General features: G+C 40.6%; 1 protein-coding gene across 1 annotated transcript; it reads left to right on the forward strand.

Annotated features, from left to right (window-relative positions):
• The first annotated feature begins 158 nt into the window (after positions 1–158).
• On the forward strand, positions 159–12,438 carry LOC108664918. The gene is made up of 14 exons (XM_018151615.2): positions 159–311; positions 470–578; positions 1,274–1,383; positions 1,670–2,161; positions 3,092–3,246; positions 3,775–4,504; positions 5,411–5,519; positions 6,201–6,358; positions 6,738–7,745; positions 8,376–8,545; positions 10,075–10,234; positions 10,433–10,541; positions 10,687–11,003; positions 11,173–12,438. The coding sequence occupies exons 1-14, from the start codon at positions 159–161 to the stop codon at positions 11,395–11,397; spliced, it is 4,005 nt and encodes a 1,334-aa protein (XP_018007104.1). The 3' UTR covers positions 11,398–12,438.
• The last annotated feature ends 1,964 nt before the right edge of the window (positions 12,439–14,402 follow it).

Here is a 14,402-nt window from a genome sequence, read left to right on the forward strand (position 1 = left end):
CTGTTACACGCAGTTTGAGGTTGGGTCCCTGACGCCAAGTCGCACCTTAATGGAAGACGCTGCTTGAGCACATTGTATAAGACATCGTGGGATGTAAGAGGGTTTAGTTTATTGATATTGAAATTAAAATGTAGGGGGTAAGGGAACATTCTGGTTCCATGCACAACAGATTTTCTGGAGGTTTTATCTGCGCGCTCCTGGGACTCAGGCAGCACCCGTCAGTGGCGCCCTCTCACCTGCAGAAGAAGTACATCGCTGACGTCGTCTTGGTGGACGCCGGTGGGCAGGAAGTGGCACTCGCTGTCCTTAAAGTGAGGAGTAAAAACGTTTACATTTGAATGAAAATATAGAGTAACATTGACATTGAGTGCTTCTAACATAATATATGAGATTTTTTGTTATAAACCGGTGAAGAAAATTCAGTTCAATAAAATATTAAGTTTAATTTAAAAAATCATGTTATCTTAAGGAACCAGCACAAGCTGATGCGACCGTCCAGAGCCTGTGCTTGGCGCGATCTCTGATGGAGGTGGACCGCAGCCGCTGTATGGTGACCGACTGGACCTCGCAAAAGTCAGGTAAATAAAAGGTTGCTGACGAACAGTCTCAAACTTCAGCTAAAAACAATGATTGAAAGTTGGCTGGGCGTCGCAAAAGTCAGGTAGATATATTGACATGTTGTTGACTAACAGTCTCAAACTTCAGCTAAAAACAATGGTTGTAGGTTGGCTGGGCGTCACAAAAGTCATTAACATTAACAGGCATGTGATGGAGCAGCCGTCAGTTTTTCAAAACGAATGTGTGCTTGTATACTAATGTTATTTTAGGGGTTTTATTTATTCAATAGACTTTTCTATCGTTACAAACAATTTATGATACAAGAAATTTTACTTCTGTAGCATGCTGGTAGCTGAAGCGGTATGATTTTCAAATCATGTTGATTTCAGGCAATGTGTCGATCTCACTTGCTTGCGCGAGAATAAAACCTCATGTTGGCTAGGATGCTGGTGGGATTTTCGCATAATTGCAATTAATGATTTATTATCTTGCACACCTAAAATGAGTTTACATTTTAGATTATGAATTATAAATTGCAACTTCGATTTACTCCTCATCACTTTCGTTATTTTCTTCGAAGGACTAAACACTTGGCAATTTCGGTGAGAAATAAATGATACCGGCTCATTCAATTAGAAGAGAGTTATTGGCGTGTTAAAATGGGAACTATTACTGAATATATCTTGAATATAATGTGTCGTGGCTTGCACCCCAGGCCCCGGCCCGTGGGACGCCGATCTACGCCGCGTCTGGAGCGCCGTGCTGCCCTGCAGTGCCGGCGCCGATACTGCGCCGCTCTGCTCCAGATTCCTCAGCTCTTGCCCAGTCAGTAATGTTTTCTTGTTTGAAATATCACATCAATTCTGCATTTATTGAGAGCTGTTTAAATAGAATTGTTCTGATTCAATTGATTTCATGCCATATTATTAGTCTTACATTTTATATTTTGTCAGTATCGTGCATGGGCTCAAGAATTTTGATACTTCGGATCATGTACTGATTTTCCGATGATTTTATAGCGAAATTTCTAAGCGTTATATGTTCTGATGCTTAAATCGTAATAAATTGCTCTATTATTAATTTTCCATCTAAGTAAGATTTTGTGCTACAGGAACGTTCTGGAGGAGCAGTGGTCTGCCCAGGATTCACAGACGGCATTTATAAACTGGTCGGCGTTCTTCCCGAAGCGCCGCAATGTCAAGACCCTTCAGAGGAGCACGAAATTATTTCGACTATAAGTTCTACTTTTGACAAGATTATTCGAAACGTGAAAGATTATTTCACGGAGGAAAGGAATAGTGGCGTAAATCTTACATCGATGACCACGACACTTCCTGTTGCCGAAGACAGTAATTATTCGTCTTCAGCAAACGCTGAAGCTACGACTGTCTTTCCTTTGAACAATAGCTTCCCCGAGACCAACTTGTCAGTGATTGATCAAGAGCTATCGACGGCTGAAGTCAACAACGGTGAAGTTACCGAAGAAATGGACAGCCCTAAAGAGGAATACGCTCGGAAAAGTTTAAACTTGACGGGCAATCAAGTTGAAGAAACCGCGACCTTCGTCGAGTGCGTGGGCTACAGAATCACGGCCAACTTGACGGTGAGATATTGGTTCTTTGAACCGACGAGCTGAACGGCAATAAGAACGTTATTGCGTGACATGAAATGCTGCCGAAATAGCATAGATATTATCTGGATTAGAGCCTGGATTTTCTGATCATGTGCGTCATATATTTTGCACAAATTTATTTGCGCGCTTACTGATAACGTGACATTTTTTTGAGATTTGGCTTGTAACAAAAAAAAAAAAAAAACATTAAGTGTGGTACATTATACCATACTTTGAGCATGGATTTTTTACCAAACAGTGAGTGAGAATCGTCAAGTTTTAAACTCGATCAGTAAATAAAGTGACCGCTAATATTAAACATTCCAAATTGAACAGTTCATTCCCATTGAAAAATACACATGAATTATTTGAGTAGTCAAAACAGAAGATGACATTGAAGATTGAAAAATTTCTGAATTGTGTGATTAAGACTTCTTTTATATTCCTCTACTCCATTTAATTTCTAGTTTTTCCAATGAATGGGTTTAATTTTGTGAATATGTTTGATAATAAAGCTTTTATAGATTCCCTTCTCACTAATTAGCTACTTTTACATATGAAAGGCTTCTTTTCGATTTATCGGTTTGCTTCGATTTGCATCATAAATTCTCGCATGGCGAATATCTTAATAAAATCTTGTAATTTGTCTCTCACCCAAAAGTAATGTCTTCACCAAAATGCCCTTCTGCCGGAAATTCAAGATGTCAACTTCATTACTTTATTTTGCTCATTTACTTCAGTTTCTTATTACCTTATCCACACCTCCCTGTACTATTATCCATTATCACCAAATGGTTTTCTTCGCATTTTTATGTTCTAACAAATCTACTGAACGACACTAAATTCAAAAACTTTTTGTAAAAATTTAATTATCTATCACAACATCGCTGTATTATGTGACTCGTGTTCTGGGTGTTTCAGCCGCAGTTGTCGGTGCTGCCGCAGCAAAGTCAGTACGGAGAGCATCCGTGGGTGGCGCTGCTGCAGGACTGCGTGGGTGACGAGTGCTCGGTGAGAGGGGCGGGGGCACTCATTCACCCTCAGCTCATCATCACAACCGGCAACATCATGCTAGGGTGGGTGACGCATTATTTGTTTAAAGCTGAACTTTATGTGTTGCTTTGTACTTAAATACTTAATTTTGGCTCACACAACCGTTATCAATTATGCATGGCGGCAATCTTTCACTTGTCTATCAACATAATGGGTATACTGAATAGATTTAATGTTATTAAGTTTTGAAAATAATTTGCTTAATACTGCAATATTTAATGATTGCTGCATGAATCTTTCGCTCTATTTCTGCAATGATAAAGATTGGGGTTCGCCTATAAGCGCCGTCTTGATCATAATATCTCGTTGCAGTGACAACCTAGTAAGATGATTAGAGTTTTTGAGCAGTTTTTCTTTAATTACCATTGGAAATATTTTCAAAATATAAGCAATCAAGGCTATTCTGAACTAATTTTCAGTTAAAGTTTGCCCGCTCTGGAGAGATTTTCTCAAAAATCGGGCGTAAAATAGTTTTAAATTGCTAAGCTATTTTTAATACATAGATAGATAAAATATACGGAAAATACTTGACGATATTTTTGTATATGCAGGGCTGACCCCAACACGCTGGTGGCAGTGCTGGGTGAGTGGGACAGAACGTCGGACCGTTCTTTAAATCAACAGACGGACGAAGATCATCAGCCTAATCTACACAACCCTCATTTATTGCGCCATCAGCCCACTTCAAACAATCTTAATTTCTTGCCTCACCATCCACAGTCTCACTTCCAAACAACAGGTCGTAGATTTGATTCATTATCAACCTTCTCATCGCCACAACGCCGGTTCACGCGTCAAGCTCACTTCCTACCTCAGAACACGTTTCAGATACAGCAACGGAATCAACAACCAGAGAAGTTCCATCAACTTTCGCAAGGACGCGACTTCAATCCGTTTGTGGATGGACTTGAGTCAGGGTCTTCTGGACTTGGACTGGAAAACTTGCCTTTTATTAGAAGTCGGCAACCTACTACTTATAATAATCACCGCATTGGCACTGCTGATCTCGATTTTGGATGTAATAATCACCGTATACCGCTCGATGATCGTAAAACAGAAACCAGAAATATCCCATTTGATCAACAGAACCAAAACCTTCCACCTATCGCACAAGTTCAACACGACAACAATCTCCTGCAACCAAGACAAAGATACTCTGAAGATCAGCTGGAAGAGCTGCGGCGCGGCCGGCAGCGAACTCTTGTCAAGAACGTGCTCTTCCATCCTGGATTTAACCCCACCATGAACTCAGGACACGATGTCTCGGTCATCATCTTACGGGTGAGGGTAGAGGACTGGTCCCTCGACTTGAAAATGTTTCATGATTACAGACTGATTAAGAGGAAATGAGTAACATATTTCACCAACATTGACCACTGTTATATAATATAAATTATATTTATGATGCATTTGTAGAAATTCAAAAGTCAAGCCGCCCTGCGATGCATGAACTGGAAATGACATGCGTAAGGCATTCAACAGAGTGGTAGTTTCGACTTCCCAGCTTTAGTTCCATTATACAGGGTTGTTCACGGATACTTCCTGATTTAAAAGCTCAATGTAAATAGAACCAGTGAAGATATCATTTCAACATAATTTTTATTGAAACAGAAAATGCCTGAATTTTTGTGTCACTTAGTTTTGAAGACCACATCGGATTTTTGAAGTTCCGTTCAACTCGCTAAAGCATAGTGACGGGTGTGTTGGCGATGACTTCACGTATGATGTTCTTCAAATGAGGTGTGGTCCTTGGACAGTCATTGTAAACAATTGATTAAAGATAACCCTAATAAAAAAATTACACGGAGGCAAATCGGGGGATTGGGCCGCCCAAAGAAAGTCACTTCTCAAGGAGATGAGGCACTCGACAAAATATTGTTTTAGACTGAGATATCTCTGCAAAATGGCCATTAGAAAGAGCCGTTTTGGAGGCCAAAAAAGCTTTGCACTCCAATGCATAGTGACAACTGACTATGCGGAACACAAAACTTCATGACCTTGTCTCTTATATGAAATACTCCCCGCCCTTTTCCTACGACATTTGGCGGCTTGACGCGAAATATAAAACAGGAAGTTTCCGTGTATCACCCTTTATAAAAGGTTTTATTTTCCAAATGAATTTAAAATATTCCCGTACTAACATCAAGACGGTGTATATATTACACAAATATTTTCCGTGGACCTCAGGAGCCGGTGAGGAAGACTGACGTGGTGCAGACAATCTGTCTGGCGGACTCGCTGACGGAGGTTGACAGGTCGCGCTGTGTCGTCAACGGCTGGGGCGCCTACGGGAGAGGTAATTGAAGAATACTTTTAAACATTCTTTTTTAAATTCATGTACAATTGTGGAAGTTTGTTATATGAATTTTAATTAGCCTCTTGTGGGGCCATTAGATTATGATAATATCAAATGATCGATTATTTCTTGGTGGTTGGGCATGAAAATTGATGAATATTTGTGAAACATAAAATATTCTAATTCTAAAATAACTTCAGACAATCTGGCTAAAAATTTTCTGTAAAATTTAAACCAAAAAATTCAGAGACTTGAAATATTTGTAACGTGCGCTGCTTCATAACTTTTGTGGCTCATTGATTTATTCAGAATTCCAAAATCCCTCAATCGTTCGTTCATAAGTTCAGGTAATCAAACAAAAATTTGCGAAATTTTAACAGGTTGAACAAATGACCACATTTAAAGTTTATCTCAAGAAAGTAATACCTACTGTATTTTCATATGTTCTTCAAATTATCAATTCATTATTGATTGCCTAGCCAAATTGACAACTGTACCTTTCCTCTCTGTTATTTTTCAACAATGATTACAAGGCTATTTTCCCCGAAGCCTTGCAATTTCAAGCCTATTGGCCTGTACGTAATATGAGCGCACGCTGCTGCTCTTCCTCAATCGCGCTGCGATATTTGGCTCGCAGGCCAGCAGCCTAACAAGGTTTGGTTTGCCCTGCAATCGATACAGGGACGCGTCAACACGCTGACATCCTGAAGCGCATCTACGCACCTGTCCTCGACAACAGCACCTGCGAACAGCGGCTCAGGCATCAGCTGGGCCCTTACTTTCAGCTGCATGAGTCGCAACTTTGTGGCGGAGGTCTCGGAGGACCTAGTGTGTGTCGTGTGAGTATCTTGCTGCGTAGAGTTTTGATGGAAACTTTAGTTAGAGTTGAGTTTTGTTGGAAAATTTTGTTAGTTTAGAAAACAACGGGATATGAAATTGTTGTCTTGATGCGTAGAGTCTTGATGGAAAATTTAGTTAAACAAAGGGATTTGAAATTGTTGTCTTGATGCGTAGAGTTTTGATGGAAACTTTAATCAAACAACGGGATATGAAATTGTTGATAGCAATACCTACTGTTAGTGGAACAATTGATCATGATTATTTTATATTATTATATTATAATATTATATTATATATTTTATATTATTATATTATTTACACAGCATTTTATGGCTGCTCTCTTAGTTCACAACCTAATTATGTGTATTTATATTTTAGGGAGATGAAGGCGCTCCATTGGTTTGTCCCAGTTTGTCGCCCAACGGTCAATACAAGCTGGTGGGCGCTCTGTCAGGCGGGGTCGAGTGTGGTGTCAGAGGCCTGCCCGATTTTTACTCATCCTTCGTGTATGAGTCAGGAGATTGGGTTCGAAATGTTATAAAAGAGTTCCTCTTGATCACTGATACAGCGAAGCCAACGAACTCGCAAGATGAAGCTATCCCGAAGCAGCCGTTGGCCCGAGAAATACATTCACCGCAAGTTACTCATGGACGTTCAAGTGTTCAGGAATCAACTCTGCGAGGTGAACGCATGATCTCCAAATTAGAAGCATCTCCGAACTCACTCGATCATCCGGTTCCAAAAGTGCTTGCGGTTGAGAACGTTCCGAACACAATAGGGACTGATTTAGCCACCAGAGACGCCTCAGCTCCCGCAAAAACAATTCAGGAATCTTTGGCGCTGCAAGGAAATGGCGTCACAGAAAATATTGCTTCGAGCTCTACAGAAAATCCCAAACTGGCTACTATTGCTGAACAAATATTTCTCGAAGAAGAATACTCCATTCTAAAGCCAACATTACATGCACATGAAAAAAATTCGTTAAATTCAGGAGACCCAAGTACTCTTCGACAGTCGTTTGGAAACAGTACCGAAATTCCACCTGGAATAAAGGAAACTGAATCGAGCGATTATAACGAACAAAACTTAAATAAATCAACGAGCCATCCTGAAAATAAAGTAACAGCATTACCTGGTGGGAGCGCTTTCGGACAGTTCCAACATTACGCGGACGACGATTCATTTGGTCTTCTAGAAAAGGTGTTGTTGGCCGCCCCAAGATCTCGGCAGCCTTTGTTGAGCGACGGTCCAATCGTCTCCCGGCCGTATTCATCCGTGGTGCAGTATAGATCAAGAGGAAACTCGTTCAGCAACGCGGAGGATCTTGAATTAAATAAATTTGAAGATGAGCCGTGTCAAAATTATGAACATTTTGGATCTGGAGGGGTGAGTAGCGTCAATATTTTACCATAACCAATGCTATTATATTAACCGAGCTTCATCATTCATCACTGTGACTTGTGGGTACTTATTAGTCTTTCTTATGTCACGAAGGGATTTGTTAAACCTTTATCCAAAATGATTATTTCAGAAAACGAGTTCTATGATACTGGATACTGATATTATTCGTACCAGCGTCTAAAGACACACTATATGGATTCTTCATCTTCTAAGCCAATTCCACTTAAAAAATAATTCCCCGGCAGTAATTCTATCTATTCAACTATGATATTCACCGTAATTACCATTGTTGCATGATTAGTCAAAACTGTTTCCACCCTTTACACGAATAACCTTCTTCCCGAGCTCCCTTGTAAAGTTTACTGTTTTTTAACAAATTTTATGTTTTATCAATTCTCTCACTTTAACACAATGCTCATGCCATTCAGCAGCACGCAGAGACTGACATTTTAAAATCCCGTTCCTTGTTAAACACTACCCGGTGCCTTTAATAAAATGCTTATTATTAATATAACGTCCCAAATTCTATCGATGCTAAACTCGTATGTTATTGATTACGTATCGTATTGATGTAACGTCCCAAATTCTATCGATGCTAAACTATTTACACTGCAGGACTTCGACACGCACTACGGCGCGCACGTGAGCCAGTTCGGTGAGTACCCCTGGATGGCCGTGGTGCTCCAGGACGCGTGGCTCAACGGTGAACTTGTGGCCAAAGTTCGGGGGTCTGGCAGCCTCGTGCATCCGCAAGTGGTTCTTACTGCAGCTGGAGTTGTGTCATGGTAACTCTTTGTGGTGCAAAATTCTACTTTTCTTTTATTTTCGTCGACACTGAAGTCGTGTTATGATGGAAAGAAATTATGGTGTTTAGTTGTCGAGTTGGGGTTTCGGGGGACATTGCTCTATTGAGATTACTCTTGTAGCATGGGAATATTTTTATTTCGTCATCACAAAGCCCGTCATCCCGAATCCCATCTTGGAAATAGTGTCACAGAAAATTTTGTTTTGAGAATGGATGGAAGAGTTCGAGCTCTACGGAAAATCAGTAGAGCTCTAATGTAACAGTCAATGCCCATTTCATTTTTTATTAATTTTAATAATTTTTAAAATCTAACTCTTCCATCCATTTTCATTTTTCAATGTCGCTTGCTTCCACCACTTCTCGCTTGATCGTCCCTGTAATATACCGGCACGATCCGTCTCGTGTAAACACGCCCAACCAACCCCTATCTATTCTCAGGATCAGGCTTCAAGCACTGATATAAGTACATATACGATAGATACACTTTTTAATAGAGTAGCAAACGTCAAGATCGATTGTTCCCTGATAACATTTTCTAGCAGAAAATAATCATTAGAAGCCAAGCGAAAATGAGGATCACGTCACCGAAACGACTAAGCAAATGGCTTCATTCAAAAACTGTCTTTTTGTTGCAAACGCCATTTGGAATGTGCTATGTTTTCTTCAAACCCTTAAAGATAATGACGTGGCATTAAAAGTCTAGTGACTACTCTCATTAATGGATGTTGAGATTTCATGAATATGGTTTTAATTTCTCGAGTGTCGATTCACTATATTTTTATAATTTCGGCGGTAAATCTTTGTGCGATGACGGCGAGTGATTTGATCTCGCGTCAAGTGTGCAATGCTTCATTATTCACTGAGGCTTTCCTTCAAAACGTGCCTCCAAATATCTGTTTTTATTGTGTTCGAACTTGCGAAAATTCCATGGAACCTTGAGCTACCTTGCATATCTTGAACTTTCCGAAAATACAACTCGAGGTCAGTTTTGTCACGTACTATAGTACCTGCGGGCGCCGAACGGGCGTCTGCTGTGAAAAGTCTATGTGCACAAATGAAAACTTGTACTATTTCAAGGAAAACTCGTTACAAGAAATTGTACAAGTAATAACTTGTACTATTTTTTTTTGTTTATTTCGCGCCTGTAAGGAATGAATGCGAGTTTTTTCGTCATTCAGTTGTGAATTTGCTGTTTGTTTATTACCAGTGAGCTGTTCGAATTAAAATCACCCGTGTGACGTATCTTATTTTATCAGATGAATCAGAAAAGAGGCCCCATACAATTTTATTAATTTTAAAGCAACGATAGATATTGAATTTATCAAAAAAGATTCAATAAATGTAGACGAGATTTCTATTAAAAATGCGGATCGATTCACTTGAAACAATTATTGAAGCTATGATTCTGTTCTAGCCTCTGCTAGATTTAGTCTAGTCCCATAAAAAGAATTTACTGTCCCTACATCAAGACAGCCTTCATCGTAGCAGCTCATTGTTGTTCCCCCGCAGGGCCAACGTCCACCTGCTGCGGGTGCGTCTGGGTGACTGGGACGTGACGTCAGAGGACGAGCCTCTCCCCCACCACACGCTCCTCGTCGCGCGCGTCGTCCTTCACCCAGAGTTCGACGCAGCGACCGGCGTCAACGACGTTGCTCTCGTTATCCTCAGGGTCAGCTATTTCTTAGTGAATTTTAATTGCAAAATTTTCTTTAACAGACGAAGGCGTACCAACGTATTGCTATAGTATTAAGATGCTGTTTGCGGTAATAGAAGCTAAATTTATGCATATATTTCCACACGTGAGTGGTCACAAATTATGGAAGTACAGACTACAGCTGGTCACTGATAAGTTCTTTTGATTGTACAGCGACGAGTTACGACGAGCATGCACGTACAGCCGCTGTGCCTGGCCTCGTCCTTCTCAGACGTGGACCCGTCGCGCTGCCTCGTCACGGGCTGGGCCGCCACGTCGCTAGGTCGGGTGACACTTTGCCACACTGCTTTATAATAAATCAATCTTTTTTTAAAATAAATAAAGCTGTGCTAACGGCAGTGAAGCAATGTCGAGTATATAAAATATTAAAACGTAAATTTAATTAACTGTACATCCTCACTCCGCAGATGTTCCTGACGAGAAGCCGCTACTGAAGAGATTGACTGCGCCACTGATTCCTGGCCCCTCTTGCCAGACGCAGCTTCGGGAGCAGCAGCTGGCAAACCTCCGCACCCAGAACACCACTGAAGAGATACCAGCTATTTATGACAGCCATGACACGCAAACGAGTAAAACACAGCGATATTCTAACTCAATATCATCGTATCACGTGAATGGCGGCACGCGAACAAAGCACAGGGACAGTGACACGAGTCTTCCGGAACTGCGACTCCATCATACATTTGTATGCGCTGGATCCACGTCAAGTGAAAGTCCTTGTCTGGTGAGACATGCAATGTTGAGTTATTGGTTTCTTTGTTAGTTGCCTTGTGTGATTTTCAATTTACAAATACTGATGGTGGGTCAGTGCAGTAATTTTAGATATTTTAGACTATACCAACTGTTAATGCGTTTGTTATTCATAAATAAATTCTCGGTCATTCCGCTCTCAGGGCGCCGGAGGGTCGGCGCTAGTGTGCCCCAGCGTGCGTGACGGCCTCTACCGCCTAGCGGGGGTACAGACGAGCCTGCAGTGTCCCCAGGCGCCACCTGCAGTCTTCTCCGTGGTGACAGGCGGGTCGAGGAGCGGGCTGTACAGATGGGTCAAGAGTGAAATCAAGACCGCCTTTCAAGTTGCGGACGAACGAGCGAGTCGGAAAAGAGTTGTGTTCCGGTGATGAATACTCACTGTTAAGTTATTTTTATTAAACAGATTTGTTCTTTCGACGCTTACAGGGTATCGATGGATAGTGTAAAAATGTATTTCCACTAGGTGAAAAATTATAGAAACTAGACGCTGATAAACTGCATTCAAAGAACCCCACCCTGGCTACTAGTGGTAGCTGCTGGTGCCCACGTGGCTGGTCAATGTCCAGCCTCCCGTCGTAAGATCGTTAGAAAATCCTATTAATTCCGAGGAAATTAGTGCACTTGACTGACTTGCTCAGTCAAGTTAGCTGTCATAGCTTCTATGGTTTATTAATTGAAGATCAATTGATTGCCACTTTGAGGAATCACTCGTGAATTTCTAACAACGGATAAAATTTTTGAGGAGTTGAATGGGCAAATGATTGTTTTCAATTTACAATTACCTGGCGCTATTGTTATTCCAATGAATGGAATCTCGCGAGTGTCTGCCTTCCATAACTCCTTCTATTCTGATATACTCCAACATTGAGGGAATGATTTTGCATAATCAAATGCGTTATGGTTCTGTAATCGTGTATAATTATGCATATTCGGGAGATATATATGCAAGAGAAATGAGAAACGATTTGATGGAATGAGATATATATTTAGCCCTAGCCTCAGAAGATAATATACTAAGAGAACGGATTCTCTGATCATATAATAAGGCCGTGTCGTATTCTTGTCCATTATCAGATCATAAAAATTAAGAAGATAGAAGAAAATTCCATCCCGCTGCCAATCATTGCTGGAAGGGAGACTCTCGGGAGATGATTTAAAATTATATAAAAGTGAAGTGAGGTTTCTAAGTTCGTAATAAATTTAGACCGCAAATTCAATGCTCAGCCTATATTCCCTAAGATCGCCAACAACGAATGAGCTTATCTACAATGTATATGATTTAAGTGGTGGGCGTTCGTGCAGTATATATTAGAATAAGAAAATGTTTAACGATGGAATGAAAACCACAAGATATAGTCTATTGAACATTGTGATACTTCTATGTACGTACATGTTTTATTCATCACTCATTTTATGACGTTTTATTAATGAGAAACCTAATTTATCGTCCGAATGCTTGCAATAGCTTTTGTTTTTGACCGAATTCTCCTCGCGCTGAAATTCTAATTGCTATTAATTTGGATCAAAATTTAATAAATATTCAATAGTATTGTGAAGTGAGGAGTTAACTCTAATTCTCCAGAAAATATTTCGTCATTATACCAATAGTATTTTTAAAGCCAAGAAATATACTTGTGCAAGCAAAGTCTTCACTAACAGTCAAATGTCGGGAATTTCTCTCAGCAGTTGCTTGAGCGAGCTGAAAAATTGTCAATATACGCATTCGAACATCCATGAATGTTGCTGCCTCAGATATAGAACAGACTCTATGGTCAGCTTGAAAAAATGGCTTCGTTGGCAATGATGCCTTCAACAGAACAATGCTCAATGAACAATAAAGGCTCAGGCTCAATGAGGAGACCGCGACGGAGTAAACAAGAGCCGGAGATCTCGTCTTCGGCTCTTCAGATCTCGTCTCTAATGATCAATCAGATCTCGTCTCTAATGTATCGACTGTATTTGAATAATAAAAAAATACGTTAAATTTTATGAATTTATTATGTTAAATGTATTCAGGACCATGTTATACTACGATAAACGCCATTTGAGTTTAAACATACGCATGGAGAAAAAAATTATGAACTGTTTATATTTATAATAGGAAGATCAGGGTAAGGCTTCGAAACACTCCAACAATGAACCTAAACTATTTAGCAGCGAATTCAATTTACACCGAGTGCTTAGGAAATATAGACATCTGACAGAGAACAGGCTGGGAGGGGCTTCGTACGCCACAAGTCTTGAAACTAATTATAAAAAAATAACTCTGTACTCACTGCAGTGAGTGACAGAGAGCGCATTTTCTCAAAATCGACGAAAACGTGAAGTCACGGACAGACGGACGGACGGACACGACGAGCACAACAGCGCTTTTTTCCCATATATGAGAAAATGCGCTAAAAATGAGTGCTTAGGAGTGCAAGCCCGAGCTTGGGAGTGAACGGATTGATCAAGAGATCGTTTAGAAGAGCCATCCACTGTCACTAGATTGCGTTTGGTTTACGAGTAGTGAGTCTTCGAAAGCATCGGTTTCCGGAAGTGAACAAGGCGAAGGGTTAGAAACATTGATGATAGACTTGATGTCTCGTTGAAATTTCCCGTCCCCAAGTCTTGAAGTTTCCAGTCTCCGGAACTCAAGACACGGAATGTAAAGATGCTCCACTAAAGACACGTCTTGTTGCTTCTATATGTTAAATGGAGCTGGAATTCAGCATAGCCGTTGCCAGTAGAAAGAAAAATTATTGTATTACAGTCAGGGAAAATCCAAGTATCCACAATTAAACGTATAAACAATCGAGTGCATTAAGAAATGAATCTAATTTATTAAATAAACGTAGCAGCTGAAAGTGAGCGGAAAGATGCTAAGAGTGACCCGTCCATCCATTGGCGCAACTGTTGTCAGAAAAAACTGGATTACGCGAGCTTCGAGCCAGCGGAGACGTGACTTACGAAAATTCGGGAGCTGTAGGAACAGCGGAAAAAGCACCTGCGCGTGTGTACGGAGGCGGCCAGGTAGCTGATTAAACAGGTGCATGGCGTGGGTAGCTGCGGCAGGTCGGCAGCTGCAGCAACAGGTAGTCGTGCGCTGGACGCGGTGGTGGACGCGTGTATGACGCCGCTCTCTGGGAAGCTGGCGCGGCTACGACGTTTACTAGAGCTTCGACGTAGGCATGTAAACACATTAGGCAAGTGTCAATTAGTACAATAATTAATAGCTGGGAGAAATAATTTTTTTATGGCTAAAATTATAGTTAGATGGCGATTCATTATCGGATTGCGATGTTATCATCAAGTTACCTGATGTTTACTTTAATTCTTGTAAGTTGGAAATCTTAAAAAATATTCATAGATTGAGGTTGCTCGGCAAGTAAAA

This window comes from Hyalella azteca, unplaced genomic scaffold (genome assembly GCF_000764305.2).
Source record: "Hyalella azteca isolate HAZT.00-mixed unplaced genomic scaffold, Hazt_2.0.2 contig10877, whole genome shotgun sequence".
Classification (NCBI taxonomy): Eukaryota; Metazoa; Arthropoda; class Malacostraca; order Amphipoda; family Hyalellidae; genus Hyalella; species Hyalella azteca.